The 18,233-nt window shown below is 45.7% G+C and overlaps 2 protein-coding genes across 3 annotated transcripts; one reads left to right on the plus strand and one right to left on the minus strand.

The window, feature by feature from the left end:
• Window positions 1-3,363: 3,363 nt before the first annotated feature.
• LOC107267383 (protein tipE) lies at window positions 3,364-11,096 on the minus strand. 2 transcript variants are annotated; one of them, XM_015739007.2, is made up of 6 exons: window positions 10,301-11,081; window positions 9,041-9,330; window positions 6,944-7,222; window positions 6,596-6,789; window positions 5,642-5,961; window positions 3,364-3,490 (listed from the first exon to the last, which is right to left on the minus strand). In XM_015739007.2, exons 2-6 carry the CDS (start codon window positions 9,243-9,245, stop codon window positions 3,427-3,429), a joined length of 1,062 nt encoding a protein of 353 aa, XP_015594493.1. In that variant the 5' UTR covers window positions 9,246-9,330; window positions 10,301-11,081; the 3' UTR covers window positions 3,364-3,426. The 2 variants fall into 2 exon arrangements, with proteins under 2 accessions (XP_015594493.1, XP_015594494.1); XM_015739008.2 differs by lacking the exon at window positions 3,364-3,490 and having other exon boundaries at window positions 5,655-5,974; window positions 9,041-11,096.
• Window positions 11,097-14,712: 3,616 nt separating this feature from the next.
• On the plus strand, window positions 14,713-18,046 carry LOC107267382. The gene is made up of 2 exons (XM_015739005.2): window positions 14,713-17,588; window positions 17,910-18,046. The coding sequence occupies exon 1, from the start codon at window positions 16,238-16,240 to the stop codon at window positions 17,576-17,578; it is 1,341 nt and encodes a 446-aa protein (XP_015594491.1). The 5' UTR covers window positions 14,713-16,237; the 3' UTR covers window positions 17,579-17,588; window positions 17,910-18,046.
• Window positions 18,047-18,233: the final 187 nt, after the last annotated feature.

Here is an 18,233-nt window from a genome sequence, read left to right on the forward strand (position 1 = left end):
TTTTACCTTTTTTTTTTTTTTCAAATACTTATTCAATATTCTTCTAATTATTGTAGATCACAGACAACTTGTTCTTAATTCATAAAAACAATTCAATTATTTCATCTCTCGTTTCCATAGTTCTTTTTTTTCACCCAACTGCTTATCAATGTCTCTTGTATTATGTATATGCATATTTATCTGCGTGGATGTGTATGTATGCGCCCGTGTATTTTTCACGAATCTCCATGAAATCAAAGAATTTTTCACCCCATCGATAAACCCGAGTCGAACGATGACTTTGGTTAAAACTAAAAATTAAGGTTTCCATGGCTAACAGCACCTATCTCGAATTCTTACGATATCTTATACGCGAACAATAAATTCTGAGCACTGTCAACAATTCGCACCATGTACTACTCACAGTTTATTTAATCCGAGATCATTGTAGAGAGGGTAAAAGGGTCGCAGCCCAAAACGTTATACGTTTTTAAAGCACTTTCTCTGTGCATCATGTACGACGATATTTCCCAGTTAAAAATTATCAATAATCAAAATATCGTTTTCATGGCTCTCTCTTCACCCTCTCTCCTCCTATCTCGCTTTGTCTCCTTTAATACGATCATTCAAGCTGACTTGTGAATCGATTCGAGCAACTCTCGTTAAAAGTATAAAAATCAAAATAACAAACGAATGAACAGCATCTCCACTGGGGATGCCTCTTCTTACTACCCCTACGTCGTTACCTTTACGATGAATATGGAACGTGGTACTTTTTGTGTGTGAGCCCAGTGTATCATGCGTGGTGTCTTGTACCTTTCCTTCTCATATGATGTTACATTAGTCGCTACGATGCACGGCGGGTGGATACGTCATGATCACACAGCAAGCAAATTACTTAGTAATATTTAAACGTTATCGGTATTTATTTAATTATTAAGTTTAAGTCGATAAGTAAATGTGACGTAATATACGATAGTGTTTTGCAAGTTGAATTTTTATTCGCGTGCTTTTTCTTACCCCCCAAGCCCACCAGCTTCATCTCGGAGTGAACCAGAGCAGTGTGTCGTGCCACTTATAATACATTTTTAAATATTTTTTTACGCAATTTTTTTCTTCCACCACCTGGCCATTAGCAGTTTTCAAAATCGCTTAAAAATTCGAGGGTAAGTCTTTGTGGTAATGACAACATATTTTTTTTATACTGTATGTACTGTGACGTCTTTTTCGATTCACGGTCACGAGGCGACTCCGACTACCGATACAGATAACGTTCTCGATTTCTGTCTCCCTTCGGATGACCACCTTGCTCAGAAGCTACGCTCTCGGGTGGATTCGTATAGTTACGCCATTGCTCTCGGAAGATTTCGTTATTGTGTAGTTGAGGTCGAGGTGCTCGAATCTGCCGTGGGGAGGTAGTCTCGACGTACCGAGTCACCTGGCAGAGGAGACGACCCGACGGAGACGTCTCCACGGACCGGCAGAAGCCCGGGTGAGATACCGGTGCTCCGCTGGAGATGGGCAAAGGGCTGTAGAGCGGCCGGAGTTATAGTTTTGATACGGTTAAGGGCAGGGGAGGAACCCCCTGACCCCAGGTAAGGACGTGATGGCCCGATGCCCTGGGGAAGTGGCTGTGGAGGATTTCCAAGAGTTACGTACCGATTCGCTAAGGAACGCTCTCAATTTGGTTTAAAGGGACGACTCGAGGGAGATGGAAGAGTTATCGGCTGTAAGGATCTCGACCAATCAGATGATCAGAATGATTAGTTCTCGAATTTGACTATTGTCAAAGTCAGTCTGACTCGGGGCACCGACCGAGGTGTCACGAACTGCCTCGCGCTCCCGTGCTGTCTGTTGATAGTTTTTCTAGCTGCGTTCCGCTACGGTATAGAAAGTTCTCGCTCGTGTAGCTCTCGCGTTGCTCTCGCGATATCCAGGAAATTCTATGGGTTTCCTGTGCGTGTTCCGGAAGTGCAGTGCCGTGTTCTAGTGCAGTGCCCACCCGAGTGTCCCCTGGATGCAGTTCCCGGCCTTCACGGATCAGCTGCACCAGCTCCGGTGAGTCTCCCAATTTATTAATTGGTGAAGGGATTTCGATTAGACACGTCCGATTCGTTCTGTCGATCCGTTGCTCTCTGTATCGCGCACTATTTGCCTGACTCTTACTCCGACCCTCTCTAGCTCAACCTAACAACCTGAGCGACCGTGCATTTCCGTAACCGTGCGCTCCCGTTAGTGCATCCAGTTGCGTTTACTGATTTTACGCGTCCCCAAAAATGTGTAGGATCCATTAAGTCATCGTCTCTGCTGATAGGTTCCGTCAGAGCTCTCAGCTTTGGTGGTGGGCCTGGTCCAGCCCAACTCCCAGGTCATACCGGCTCGTCAGTTCCCGGTGAAAAAAGAATTGGCTGGCGCCCGCCTGGCTTGCGGATGCACGAGCGAAGGGTGGACGGCCGAAGGGAACGTAGGTTGGTTCTCGAAGATAGTTCGCTCTCGGATTTTTCGCTATCGGTCTTGAGTTAAGAAAAGATACGTTACAATACATAAATACAATGATGCCACGTGTTGCGCGACGGCAGTAGGACGCGTAGTGCAGTAAGTTACGTGTGTCACTCGTATTTGTACTACACCTTCGATGACCGAAAACCTTTATTTTTCAATTTCAAAATTTATCATCGCTAGAACTCTACTTGCCGTTGCTTTGTGCTTTCTTGGATCATCGAGTCTTCCTCCTTTCTCGTCTACTGCGACTTGGGAATAATCGTGAACGCCTGCGATTCGCCAATCGCGAAGGAATCGCGTCCCGTGGTAAAGGCGAATCTCTCGCGATAAATAGTTAAATGCGAATTTATTAACAGTATGCCCGGATGATTTGAGAAAAAGTGGCATTGTCCATTGGCGTCGAGACGGTCACAAAAGTGTTTCCCATCAACAGCGAGAATGTGTCCATTAATTGGACGTAGAAAAATGTCGGATACAAAATATCATATATCTATGGGTAATACGAGAACTCGTTAGACTGGGTAGTAGTGTGCGTGTGGATTAATTATCTTCACGATTCTCTAAAGTGCTTGTCAATATTTTCATTTTCGTAAATATCTCCCCATAAACTTTTTTCCACCATTTTTTTTTCTTTTTTTTTTTTCTTTGACAGTCCCGAATTAACGTTATTATGATTCGTACTTCAAGAATGCCTCGTTGCTTGTGACTCGAGTCAAGCGATATTACAAGAAGGTTTATCAAACTGTTGAGCATTGGATCTCTGGTTCACTCCGTGGTACGATGTATTTTTCTTTCTTTTTCTTTTTTAAAGCAGCAATGTCAATTTTCACGCGTTTTTCAATGACTCGGGATTTCCTTGTTCTTTCTCTGTCTTTTTCTGTTGCTCGATTATGTCAATTTAGTGGGGTTTCCACGTGATATTGTTCAAACCTTGAAAATTACGTTTCAAACTGCCGCCGTCGGCCCAGGGGGTGTCGAGATACTCGTCGTCATCGTCTTGCTCAAGTTTCTGAAAAAAAAAAAAGAAATATTAATAAGTATACCATAACCCATTTCTCTTGGACAACCTAAAAAAAAATGTATACGATACTCGGATAATTAAGGCCTAGTTTTAATTGAATTATGATGACACTTGTATATCTGTAAACCAGTACTCTTTGACTCCCCCCTTCGCCCCCTCCTTATAAAGTCCCATAATGGCCAAAGGAGGGTCTCAGCTTCGAAATAATTCATAATTCGTTTAGGAGAGTCATTAAAGTCCCCACTGACATTCACGCTAATCGATTTTAATGAAAAAACACTTTAGCACTTCCTCAGCACTTATTACACATCAGCAGATACTCCTATCAAACACATTGAACAAGAGTTCCGTCATTAGATCGGAGTATACGGATTTTCAATTTCCATGTACAAGTCGAGAACTAGTGAAATGTTAATTCCCTGCTGTCAGTACTCGAAGGGCTTTTAATTACGTGGAATCTAGCAATTAACCGGAAGCACGTCTAGCAGCCAACTGACACTGACCAGCTGTCTAAAGTTTCGAGAGCCTCAACTCCAACAGTTTGATTACACGTTATCAGAACTGACTAAACCAAAAAGTCATAGCGATTTTGAAATGTCCTACCGGGTCCTGCTCGGAGTGATTATCAATTTGCTGTACCTAGAATCCTCAGCAGGCGTTTTACCGTGTAGGGGCAGAAACGAGGCGAGTCGTACGAGTTGGGTTATTGGGCTGGGGCGACAGGTTGGGGGCTCGAATCGATGCTTGCGTCCTTGCTTGTTCCTCGGCGGCCTCCCTCACGCACTGCTACACTATATACACCAGCCGCCCACCTACCCACTCGCTTCGTACCAAATACCACACACCGCATACCACGTTCTATGAGCCTACCCAATGTACCGGCGATCCCTGTGCATTCGTTGACTCGACGGACGGCGTGTCGGCTAATTTCATTGTTGCCTGCGGCTCGGAGTCATCGGATAGCCCAACTTCCGTTTAGTATAAATGTTATTCATAGCCCGACTACCCATCGATCCCAGCGGTTCGTCAAAGCCGTCAAATATTTGACCGATGGAAATCGCGTATCGTGGGTCGGTTTGGCATAACTCAAATACCACAGGGAGGCTCGTCGGCCGAGTGTAACGGGTGTACGAATGTATATCGATTGGCAGGGAAGTAAAGCAGCGTTTGTCGTAAGCTCCGACAGTTTTAAAAGACTTCGGGACATTGGAGCGTCTGGTGGGTGGGAGAGGCGAAGAGGGAGGGAGAGGTAAGGAAGGCTCCTTCAATTTTTCTCAATGCTCGAGGCTCCTGGCGTCGCGACGGCTGATCGGACGAGGTTACGTTTGCTGGCTCTCCGAATGGATTCGCGCCGGTTCTCCCCTTTTACATATTCCCGTAATTTCGGTTATCGGATCGCGGTGTGTTGACCTAGAATTTCGCGTTTTTCCAAATTAACACGGGTATCCTCGGACGCGAGACTGGCGAATCGTGCGACCGTGTAGGTTGGCGTTCTTGGCAGTAATATTTTAGTTTCGTAAATGGATTTTGGGTAATCAATAATGTTTTTTTCACCCTTCACCATAAACAACCTTCTTTTCATTCGCCAGTAGGAAGACGCCAGAGCAGCTGCTGCTTCTTGCCGACCGACTGGCTTTGCTGCGTAATTGTTTTCCGCTGGCCCTATGTGTTACTATAGTACGGAGTATATATATAGGTATATATGTCCAGGGATATAAAGGCCCTGGCTTACGTGCCGCCATCTATGATTTCTTTTGAATGGATTCGTGCGCCGGGAAAGGGGCTATATATATGTAGGTCTGCTATAATAGATACGAGAGATCGTGCGAGACTGTGCGTCGCCGTGTCCTCGTGTCGAATGGGCCAAAGCATAAACATTGAGCTTTCTACCGGTGTACGATTATGATCGATCAAAGCTCCTACCACTTGGGTTTGATACAGTCTCCTCGGCCAGTAGACTGACAACCTCTTGGCAAATATTTCCTCAGGCACTTTTCTCATGAAAACACGCTCTACCATTGTACGCACACGAGCCCAAAGGACTCTGGGACAGTCGGACAAACGAGCATGGCTGTTTCGATTTGTCATGTTCGGCTTACGCCTGGTAGGGTGAAATATTAAGGACTGGTGACTGCTTACCCCTGGACCGAGAGCGAATTCGGAATTCCGTCGAGGCTCTCTCGACTGATGTCATCCGCCATGGCGACTTTGAGCTGATGACCGAAACTGGCGAGGTCCTCCCTGAAGACTTCGCTTCCGGGAGTTAAAGCGCCGCTCGTGGGGGGAAGCGGCGTCGCGTTACTGTCTTCGGCCTCGACGCCCTCCTCGCCCTCTTCGCCACCCACGAGCTCCTCCTCCTCTTCGTTGTAAATCTTGAAGTAGGCGATGGTGAGGTATATCACCGATATTATGAAAGACGGTATGGGAATGGCCATCGCGTAGACGAGGTTCATGTGCACCTACGATTTTGACCTGATAAGATTCACTTAAAAATACCTCCCACCCTCTTTTGGCTTTTGCGTCGGTAAAGTCGATCTTAGAATTCGAGAACTTGTGGTTTTACTTGATTTTCAAAAATTATCACGTCCAGTCACTCGATACGTGACTTCGTGGGAATTGCTACGCAATCCGTATAGAATTTCAATATGGACAGAATGCCATAATCCGACTACGGCTTGGCGACTTGTGAAAGGGAAGTGACGTCACCGCTTCCGTCATCGTGAAACTCGCAATAATTGAAAGGAGGGCGCGGGCGCGTTTCCCGATTGAATTTCGAATCGAAGAACGGATAGGAATTTCCTGGCAGTCTGGTTTATCGCGGGCGACGGTTCACGGCTTTGTCGCCGTCGCCGTCGCCGTCGCCGTCGGCACGGCTATTCACGTTGAAATGCATTTATACCGATAGAAACGAACTTTCCGTTACGTAAGTGTAACTACACGTGGAAACTTGGTATATGCCTGGTTCGAGTCTGTCGTGCAAGGCAGCGTCGAACGGCCAAGAAAGAGAGAAGTGAATTTTGAGGAAAATTGAGAGACAGGACAGAGTCGAATTCGAAGATCGTGGACGCTTTTAAAAAAATTCTCCTCAGAGACCTGCCACATGTCCAAGTCGCTTATGACGATTCCAGGATCCACTTTAGAATAGTAACAGCTAAAATTTTGCCCTATATTGGCGTATTGCCTGTAGAAATTACTGCAATTCAGCATTGGAGGGTATCCACAGCCTTTTACGTTGGGAAATAGCTTCGCGCCGGTGAAGTACCACTCGGAGTCATTGCCCATCAGACCTGAAGATGTGATTGGTCGAATGATCAGTATTGACAGTGATCATTAAAATTTGACAAAAGAAAAATGAGAATATTCAAGTTCATTCTGGGCTTGTTTTTATCTCGTTTCAATCCCATCGAGGGGCTGGCTACCAGTAAGGGTTGACGATGATACCTGTAGGGAAGGGTTTTGGTAGTCCAGAGTCTCCGTCCTCGTCGAAGACATCGTCGATGTCCTCCGCGTAGTCGTACTCCCTGAGGGCTCTCTCGTATCGCGATTTCGCATCTTCGTCGCCCTCAACACCTCCTCCCGCTCTGCCCTCCTCGCCTGTCCCGTCCTCTTCCGCTTCCGACGTGTTCACCGGAAGCTTGTAGTTGACGCGTATTTGCGTGCAATCATACAGTTCCTTGGTGCACCCTTCTCTACACGATGTCCAGGAGCAGTTGCTTGCACCTGAATTTACGACGATGAGATCATTCCCATAAATCATTCAGACACGTCACGAACACTTATGCACATGCGTACAGAACGGAGACTTTTGACCTTTAAACCTCGACTCGAGCGACAGACAAACCTGGAGACTTTCGGAAATTTACTAAATCATTCTTTATCGTGGAGATCGATGAAATGCTCGAGTGATTGGTATATCGATGTGCTTCCTACGGCGCCGGAAATCAATAAGAACGAATGAGAAATTCGATCAGTTCCACTTTTCGAAATTTCATAAATATATTGCCAACAGCGGAAATTTCGATACGGAATAAAATTCAAATGTGGATTGTAATATGATTTCGAAAATTTATTTTCAGTCGTTCAACAGATATCACAGATTGCTATATACGTAAATCCCCATTACATTGATAACAGCTATACCCGAGCGTAATATCAGTTTTTTTTTTTATTCCAGATAAAATGAATATTTCATCCAATGGACATATACACCCTTCCTTTCACGATCCTTCTATACGATATAATTCTCTACTCTTTCTTTTTCCCAACGAATGGTCCATTTTAATTACACGTCGGGCTGTCGAGGTGAAAGAGATAAAAAATGAAAAATATAACAGTGACCGAATGTGAATAAAAGGGGATTACCCATATGCAAATACTATCTTTGCAAATAATGAAATTATACAGAAGAAACTTTGCCACTGAACGATCAAGACAAACAGATGTTGCGAAAACCTTGAAAATTCAGAACACTTAGGGACAGTCGCACACGTGTTACATGCACATATGGCATAAGGGTAGCCTTAAGTTTCCATAACCTCAGAACGGTTTCAGCTATTCAGATCTAATGGGACATTGAAAAATTGGGGAAATTTTTGTGCAGTCCAAAAAATGAAGGATCCGGAATTGACAATGCTGTAGTAAAGACTAGAATTTCTGAAATTTTCTCTAGGGAAGATTCTGTCTGGCAGCGTCCCTGATATCGCCACCTCCGGCCCTCGAGTAATTCTAGTTCGAAAGTTCCCATTCCAAAGGTCGTCTCGGCCAACTAATTAATGAAATTGCGCTTCCAAAAGAAGAAGAAGAAGTGGGGGCAACAGAAGTTTTTCCAAAGTTGGCCGACTCGCAATTGGCGACTTGTCGATTGGCGTCGGTGTCTTTTTTTTTTTTTACGCTAACGCGTCACCCCCGACAATCGACTGCCCTTTGTGGGGATTTATTTCTTGCAGCTGATTGGATCTGACTCTATGGATACCAAGATGAACCGTTTAATCGAATTTTCCCAAAGCACTTGGAGAAATAATAAAATTTCGAAAATGGCAAAGATCGCTCCCGCGACAACGTTACTGGCAACGACGTAAGAATAATTTTTGGGGAAGAAAAACAATGGACGAGGTATACGCTGAAGCAGAGGAACTTTCCTTCTTGAAATTCTCATGCATTCCTGATTCGTACGAGCGGAAAGTCTCTCGGACCGCGCAAATTGGAGATTCGGCCTGAGAGCAGTGACAACGGAATAAGAGAATCGTTAAAACGAAGGAAGTGACGTACGTGCATACCAGAAACGAGAGTAGAATACGAGAATAAGGATTTTGAAAATTGATTGAAAAATTGGAATAAATCGAAGAAATATTTTTTTGACGATCTCGTGAGTCTACTTGCTATCTTTGTCATTCGGCATTTGGACTTTGTTCAAGACGAAGAAGAAGAAGAGAAGGAGACAAGAGAATCATTGTAAAGAGATCGAATGACACGTGAAGAAGATCATGCAGAAGAACGAAAAGGACATTTATACGATGAAAAGACCGATATGTTGTTCACCTCTCCTGGACTCAACGTCGATGGTGACGCATTCTGCCGGACGCGTATCGAACTGCATGAAGATTGTGGTGAAGGCGGGATCGATGACGAAGGGGACCAAGAAGAGGAAGGCGAAGAGGCTGAAGGTGCCAAGGAGGATGAAGAAGGCGGTTGTGTAGAACAGTAGCTTCTGCAGGAATGTTTGCTTCTCTTTCTCGTCCGCCATCTTGGAGAACCCCGGCAGTGCTGCGTCTAATGATCCTTAGCGGACGTTACTTCTCGTGACGTAACACGTCCAAGAGTCGAGCGATCTACGAATGTTTCTCTTAGGAAATCCGTTTGTACTTTTCATTGCCCACCTTTTCCTTCTCGTCTGTCCGCTTCTTCGGCAACCCAACCACTTTCGCAGGAAGATCTCGTCGCGATCGTATTACGTGAATTGGAGAAAAAAAAAGTACTTTGTAAAAGAGACACAAGCTGACGTTAATCACCGATTCGTCAAATAGTCCAAAGTTCCTTTCAGCCAAGGCAAAGGGGAAAGAAATGTAAATTTTCCCAGCGCATCTCAATGGTCGTTTATCACTGATTTTCGTACTAAAGAAACTTCCTTCCGGAAAGTGATGCCGCAATTGGCGCGGCCGTGCGCGCCGACCCTCATTGTGAACCCCGCGCGATTTCGCCCGAGGTTCATTCTCGCGTCAGCCTAATCATTTCGATTTTACCGTCGGCGAATTCAAAGGAGACGTCGCAGGACGTGATATATCGTGTTTAAGGATCAGCACCGGCCGACCACGTTAATTCCCTAGTAAACGGCCGCTTTGCTTTATTGGATCAGACTGATTGGCCGGTGGGACCTTCCTCCACGCAAACACACCGAGACAATAGCAAACGCGTGTGTCTTGGCACAAGGAAGACCGAACCCGGAACTTGAGCCTCGATGAGGTCTCATCGACCACATTGATATCGCGAGTAGGAGCCACCGATATTTCCGGCACGCCAAGAGTCGACGAAGAAAGTGCTATAGCGTAAGAGGGTCTGTCTTATGAAAAATTCAGAGCCATCGACGCACCGTTTTTCCACCTTTGCCTTCGCGGTAGAACAGCGAAGCCTCCGGGGCTCCAGGAGGTCTCTAAGATCGCTCGACGTCTTCCTCGAGGTTCGACGCTGTTCGCACTATGACATTTTGACTTTCCCTCACGATCTGGACGAACCTTCCCGGAAAGTCGTTTGGTTGGACCAGGTTAAAAAAATATATTGGAGGGAACGTTGATAATGATCTACCCCCTATAAAGAGAAACGATTGGGGCTTCTCGCCCCCTTCCTCTGGCCCCGCATCCTCCTCCTCTCACTCCTGATTCCCCTTTATTTCTCCACGTCCTTCCCCTTTTCTCTCTGGGCTCCCTCAGAAAGCACTGTCTCTGACACTGTACACCCTGCACATTTGTCCCACGACGACACCCACTTTTCTTTCCTAATATATTTTTCCTCAGGACATCTCGTCCTTCCCTCTCCCTTCGTTCTCTTTCATTTCTTCCTTCGATCCTTTCCTCTCGTGTCCTTTCGATTCTTCCTCTCTCGATCGCCAAGCGTCAGGGCACCCCTCACCTGTCTTCTTTGACTATTTATTTCCCTAAGGTCTCTCTCACTCCTTAATACTCTTATATTATTATCCAGCTCTCGTCCAGCACAAACCTCGCTGAACTGACTGTAAGGACGTTTCGGGTTCTTCCTTTCTTTCTTCTCTTCTTTGGCTTTCTCTGTTTCGTTCTCTCTCTCTCTCTCTCTCTCTCTCTCTCTCTCTCTCTCTCTCTCGCCTTGTCCTTCTCCCTTTCCTTCTCCTCACTGTCTCCCTGTGTCCTCGGTTAACACTACAAGGTATAATCCTTAGTGCGGCGGCGGATGCCGGGCTACTGCAGAGGCGAGCATTTGGGCGAGCTTATTTTCAGGCGACACGAGCGCCGCGGCGGCAAATGGTGGCATCGACCGCCGCGGCGTCCAGGGCGTCCCCCGTCTAAGCTCAAAGCGCCTGGCCCGTTCTGCTAGTTATTATTCATTCACAACGGGTCGGCGTACAAGAAAACCTCTACTTATATTTTTCTCAAAGTCAGCCCACGTACGTACCTTTCGCAATAATTCGTCCAGCCCTTCGTTGCATTCGAGCAAATGATAATTCGTTATAATTTCAGCAGCCTCGGCCCTCAGTCGTATGTGTCCTTCTGCTCTCAAAGGTCTAACGAAATAATGTACCTACAAAGAATTTGTCTGGTCTCCTTCAGTCCGTTACGCTGAGACGAAGGAAAACACGATCAAGGGTAGATAACGAGAGTGCAGCCGTACGGCTAGGTAATATCCTGATATCTGCATACCAGGCTGTTAGGCCTATTTACGTGTTACCTGCTGTGAGCAATTAACTCTTCGTACGTCCTCTTCTATCCGGCTAACTCGAAAACATTATTCGAGGCACTCGTTCAGCCTTAATCGCAGCATCTTCCAGCGCGAGTTTCGAGACCTGTCCTTCGGACGGATGTAAAGTTTATTTTTCTGAATTATTTTAACCGGCCAAGAGAATTTCCGAGATGACAAAGACGAGAGTGAATTGCCATCAAGTCATTATAAACCGATCGATACGTTGCAGGACCAACAACCCTAGAACAGACTCTTGTCTGGAGGACTTCTTAACTCTCGGTACATTGACAGTCGAGCAACACTCGAGAGAGACAGTCGAGTGCTCAGGCTGCTGGCTTCTCTAACGAAGATCGGGCAACGATTTTTCATCTTCGATGATTCGAGGGAAATGATAAAAAATCTCTTTGGCAGAAATAACGACCCACTTGAAACTTTGATACGAGCCTAGCAGGGAACGAGTATAAAGGACTAGGACAACACGAACCAGTCCCTTAATTGGCAAAGAGTTTTCCTCGAATTCGCGTGATAGAACCTCTTTCCTCCAACAATTGCAACTTCACTCTAGAACGGATCGTTATGTTGCATTGTGTATTTTGCTTCTGGACGCGCATTGCGCAATGTCACTCATAGCCCGTACTTCGTGCTTGGTGGCTCGGTACAATGCTTGTATAATATCGTGTGATATTTTTTTGATTTTTTTTTTTTTTTTGATGATGCAGAAAATTATAACCAGCAAGAATGTATTGGAGTTTGAGAAATAATTAAGATGAAACTTTGATAAGAATATTGTCACCCAGTGATATTGACATTACAAGCTGGTGTTGATTCATGATAATTGAAAAGTTTTTGGAAATTTCTATGGTTTTATCGAAACAGCTAAGAACTGCCGGTAGTACTTACCCTTTGACCCTTTCGGTGTATTCTAATTTCTCACTCTTGTTTTCTAGAGTGTGTAACTACGCGAAAGCCGCACTCAGTGTCGCCGTATTATAGTACCTGAGTTTCACGGGAATTCCTCGCGAACTCACAATGGTCGCCAGTGAGAGGTTGACCTTAGAAATTTCTGGGGTTCTTCCAGAAAGTGGGCTTGTCGGAGGATTTTGGCTGTGAGCCAATGTACCAAAATGTGGGCCAAACGTGGGCCAAATGCCTTACTGCCCTGCCACGTACATTCAATGGCTCGGAGATATCTCTCAGTCACATGCAAATGACGCCGATAACTCTTATCCATTAATTGGCAAGGATTCTCCAGTCCACGTAAGTATCCAGGTCGTAGCTAACTATTTAAACAGAACGAACGTTGTTTATAGACACTCTGGAAACACTGAAGACTCTACAGTCTCAGTGGAATTATTTATGATATTTTGAAAAAAATAATATCGATAAAGTAATCAAGAAATGGTCACAGCTTTTCTTTTTATAATATAGACACGCCAGTGGCGATCGGTAATTGCCGATAGAAATGCTACCGCTACTCATTTCTCTTGGATAGCTTTTTATGCCGGGGTTATTGCTGATATTGGAAATAGCTCTCTATTTATGGGAGCAGATATGCCTGTGTGCCGCATCCCTAGCTTACGTACGTGCACGGATATCCATTATGAAAATCCAACACAGTCATTGGTTTACAAATTTTATACGTAATTTACGTTATCGTGGAGACTAATTTTAAGTAGTGCAAATATATCGACATTTTAATGTAATCGAGCGAGTATTAATTTTTTCAATTAATAACGACTGGCTCGAAGTGCATTTTCGGCCCACTTTAATTATTCATAAGGAAACGGGGTCGGGTGAAGAGATGCGGCATTGTTTAATATCAGAAATCTTTGCACGGTCACGTTGCTTTTGCAATGCACTTTAACACGGAACGAATTACCTGTAATCGGAATGTCTGTTTAAATTTCAAAGATATACGCCTTCTTACGTACAACGGCTTTATGCGGCTGTTAGAGCAGTTGGAATTCTTCAAGAAATCCCACAGTGTGTAAATGTGAAATATCTCAGTGCGATTTGGTGGCTGAGAAGAGGTATGAGGAAGAATTTTATCCGGTGGGCGAGTCTCTTCCAGGAATTAGTCGGTATGAAAAGGTGCTGTTTGCCGTGGACAAACATTCTCGATGAAAGGCAGAAACATTGGTAACGGCTTGACAATAGATGGCTTTGCTTTAACGGCATCAGGAAATCTGATTTTCCGATTCCCATTCAAAGCACCTTTTTTTTCTGCCAGTAGCTTCTCCGTTGGCAAACGTGCTTCCATTGAAGTGACTCTGGGAATGTGTCGGTAGAGCGCTGCGACGGTGGTGGTGCTACTTGGTATTGATTTTTTAATACGATACGGCAACTCTCAGATGGCGCCACCGTCGTTTCAGGTATACCGCCATATTTGTTTCCCTTACGAAAGCACCACTGCGAGAAGTGACATTTTTTCGTGAAGAAAATCTTGCGATTCTACGTGAAAATACGTAAGTTACAAGTTTCAGCTATTTATACGTGGTAAGAGTGCGTGCGTGGATTTTGCATTTATCGATCGGTGTGCCGTGTTGGTAGTGTTTAGTTGTGAGGGTTATGCGATTATGAAATCAAACGATACTGCCATGTAAACAATATGTTTGCTTCTTGACAGGTGGTTGTTGGCAGTTAAAATAAAAAATTGTTCCACTTTTATTAATATAAAAAGTCGAACTTCACCTAGATTCGATTTTAGCATAAAACTGGATTATTTTAATTCATCGAACAGAGTGTCAAATATTCTCCATATCAGTTCCTGGTGCCAGCACTTCTTTTAGAATGTGTATTCTTGGAGAGATATCGTTTCCCTGACTACGAGAAGCAGGTCGAGGTATTTTTAATCGCTGGATACGAAACTGCTTAAATTATTACTAATTTGTCGGGCATTGAGAACGCGGTAAATCAAATGAGGACAGATAGTAGTTGGAAAAAAATCGATCGACTCGCCAATTACTTTCTACAATCTCCTAGAATTATATAAATGCAAGTGCTGCGCGATACCTTGGACTAATCATACGTGTACATAATGACAAATTTCCATGAAAAATAAGTGAATCCAGTGATCTATCGAGAGTCAGCAATGTTAGCATCAAATGATTTAACGATTGTTTACCATATTTTAGCTAGAGGCATGTAACAATAGATGGTAGTAGTGTACTTTGGGTGGGTCACTAGCTACTCCTCCGTGTATGAATCGATCAAGTTGACTTAAAATAATTCAGTACCATAACCTATTCGAAAGTCTGTCCTTTTGGGTTTGTTCTTATATTAGGTTCTGGTCAACATCGAAATTTTGCATAAAATGCAAGATCATGTCCCTCGAGTCATCAGTGAATATTATCAGTTTAACGAATAAGATCCATTCGCGTAACGGCATAAGCCTGCGTCCAATAATGCACCAATATGCCCATTGCCAGTCGGTGGAACAGAGACAGAGATACGAGAAAAAGAGAAGTTGGCAGTAAGTTGGCATAAAAACTCACGAGAGAGTGGTGTTCATATTTAAATAATTAGAGAAATAAATATTTAATGATATCAGGAGGGTGGAAAGTGTAAAGCAACATGTCGAGCCGGCTATGCGGTACAAGGAATAGGACAAAGCTTAGGCGCCATGCTGTCTGAGTACAGCGTTCGATAAACTACTAAATACATAACGTGCTAACGCGCTAAGCCTCACTTCAACGCTTTATTTCTCTTCATGTCGAACTATGCCAACCCGTCGCTAGGACCAATTAAGATAAAAACTATGTCAGAGGTATAGCAGCCTTCGATATGGATCGGCCTAAATGTACGTAGATGCCTACACCGAGGAGACCCTGCCATTACCTTTTATTCGTTTGATCGGAAAATGTAACCCTGCCCTAACCTACAACCGTTCGGCGAGCGATATCAAAGTAAATTCAGTAGCGGCATAAAACTTTATAGTTCTCTCACGGAGCACCTGCCACTCAGGTAACCTAGTTGAAAACCCGTGTGGCGCCATGACACACTCCTGTAATAGCATCGGGGATCACTGAAAACCATGTACGTTCGAATTCGCGATGTTCTTTCAACGAACCACAAAGTTCCTTGGTGGCTTGTCTACGTTTTATAAAACTTATGAGATTCGCAGGGAATTACAATCATAGCGGTAGAACGAGACTGGAGAGCAAAGATGTCCCAGTTATCGAGGCATCAATGGAACGGTGATCCAGTCAGACGTCACAGGGAGGATGTAGAAGGGATGCAGGAGTCAAGTCTCATGGGGCGAGTTGAAGGAGACAGGACGAGGGGGATGCAAGGGACACGAGTAGCGAAAAGTATCATGGAGCTTGCGCCCTGACGCAAAATTCTTGAAAGTGGCAAGTGTCGTCAGGTTGCTGCATTAACGAGGAATTTCGAAAGGTGGTTCCGCGACCTGGCAAAGGGACTCGACCCCGTCGATTCTGCCGAAGCCCAGAGGGACTTTACAGAGGGTGGCAAGAAGGCACGGCATCGTGGCATACAAGGGGCACCAGCGTACCAGGGTGTCTGCGTCGTCGGTTGAGATAGGGCGACATAGCCTGACGTCACTGCGGCATAGAGCAACTCTCGAATTCTTCTGCGCAAGCTCGTCGAATCGATCGTTGCGCGTGAAAGCTCCGGCGCATTCGCGAGGAGGCGTGATCGCGCGCGGGTGGACTCGTCCTGCGGTAAAAATCAAACTAAATTTGTCGAGAGTGTCCGAGGAACGAGTGAACGGGGATGTAAAGGCTCGGGGATAGCCTTTGGTCTTCCTCGTTAACCAGGTGCGATAACAAGGGCCGCCGATAAGACGGTACCATGCCGAAACAGGTGCCCGTCGAGGATCTCGTGATACCGCCCCAGGACGGTCGCATATGTGGGACAATATGCATCTGCCAGATGACAGCCGTCCTCTCCTCCGTCGCTCTGGTCTACCTGACCGTCGCCATCTACATGCCGAGCACCAGGGCGTTCCAGTCTGGCATCAGCGAGGTCCCCGTGATGTGCACGACCACCAGAGCCATCAACAAGGACACCTGCGACTGGGGCAGCTGCGGCGAGTGGTGTCTCTCGAAGACCTCCGGTGCCTGCATTCAGATCTACGTCAACCTGCGTAGAAACGGATCGACGATACTCCTCGCGAATTGCACCAACACGGCGAACAAGACCTGCTACGGCATAGACCAGGAGAACGCGAAGAAGTCGCGCTGCATCGCGGACGAGTGTCGTAACCTGACGGGGACCTTCAACTGCACGATGGGTATGTGTATCAATATAACGGACGCCTTCGAGTGCATGTTCAAGGACACGGACCCTCCACTCAAGTGCTCCGGTCGTCGCGGCAAGATCACGTGCATAGACGTCGACGGCCTCTTCAACTGCAACAGGGGCACCTGCGAGAAGATACGGACTCCGTACAACTGCGATCGCAGGTGCGTCGACATACCGACGCGGAACAAGAACATGATACTCATGAGCGGCGACAAGGTGTACCTGAGCCAGTGCGAGAGGGCCATAGACGTCGAGACCGGAAGAGAGATATGGAACGAGGACCGGGGCGACGTGATGATGGCCTCCTGCTACGGGATATACAACACGTCCCTGGGCGTCGAGGCGGTCGACTGCATCAACGGCTCCGTTCTCGAGAAGGACATGCTGACCGATCTAACCAATTTCACCTATCTTTCCTATCTGAACATATTTGCCACCAAGCCTCTCGACGAGACCAGGATGATCGCGCCGCCCGAGCAGGATCTCTTGATCGCCAACGACAGCAAGCTCCTGATCAATCTCGAAGGTTGCGTCAATACGCTTCGGGACGAGTGCAAAGAGTTCTTACGCGAATATGGAAAAGACGGGACCGATCATAACGCGAGAGCAAGATTCCCGTGCTACTACGCGGAAGGGAACACGGGAGTGGTCGTGTCCCGATTCGATCTTGACACAACCTACAAGGAATTCCTAATCGCCTTTATACTGCCAAGCATTCTCTTCATCATCAGCTGTCTCACCCTGATTCTCTGTCAGCGCACTGTGGTCGTCGGCGACGACGCCAAAATGAGATTCAAAGGTTCACCCGGGGCTTTGACGTCGATCGAGAAAAGCGCCTCTGGTAACTTAGGGGACGCCGGAGGGGGAGATTCTGTTATGGCGCTCTGAGATCCGTCACGTAAGATTCGTCATATCAAATACCTCAGTAACCGTGTGTCTCGTATGACTCAATGTCAGCCTCTGGAGGGAGAATAGAATTGATAGATAAATTAGTTAGATTAGCAACCTCACGCGAGTCTCTCGATCGTTAGATCTGTCCACGCTGAAAATGACAAAGAGCCGTTTTCACTTTTATACGTGCTAACATTGCTGACTGGATTTTCATAGATTTTCTAAAAGAACGTATCTACATCTTGTTTCATTTTTAATGTGACGTACATCGAAATTGAATGCAAGAATGAAAATTATATCTTCTTTCTCGACGTCTTTTTTATTTCAGGCATTCCCCTCCTGGAGGAGAGTCCGGCTCGTCAGTCGATATTCTCCCTACGTGGGCACTACTGAGCTCCGGGGGAGGGGGGGGGAGGGGAACGCGTGATTAAAATTCTTATTGTTACACTTCTACAGATAAAAGAGATATAAAGAAAGAAAAAAAAGAGAAAAATATTAAGATTTTTCGATACTCGCACTGCCCGCACATTTCGAAAGCATGCACGCGTGTTGACTCAAGGCGAAACGTCGAAGACACGAGGAAGCTGCGCTCGCTGGATCGGCGACTTACCGGAAGGAGCTGTTGTCATTTGTTCCGGAGGATCTGCTGTTG

Source organism: Cephus cinctus, unplaced genomic scaffold (genome assembly GCF_000341935.2).
Source record: "Cephus cinctus unplaced genomic scaffold, Ccin1 Ccin1_scaffold0401, whole genome shotgun sequence".
NCBI lineage: Eukaryota > Metazoa > Arthropoda > Insecta > Hymenoptera > Cephidae > Cephus > Cephus cinctus.

Bases quoted from the DNA above. Each gene is read 5' to 3' on its own strand.
- LOC107267383 (XM_015739007.2), bottom strand. From the start codon at position 9,245: ATGGCGGACGAGAAAGAGAAGCAAACATTCCTGCAGAAGCTACTGTTC. The intron at 7,223-9,040 runs GTGAACAACATA...TCGTAAATTCAG, and splicing joins CGACGTTGAGTCCAGGAGAG to GTGCAAGCAACTGCTCCTGG. The intron at 3,491-5,641 runs GTAAGCAGTCAC...TTTTTTTTTCAG, and splicing joins AATTCGCTCTCGGTCCAGGG to AAACTTGAGCAAGACGATGA.
- LOC107267382 (XM_015739005.2), top strand. From the start codon at position 16,238: ATGCCGAAACAGGTGCCCGTCGAGGATCTCGTGATACCGCCCCAGGAC.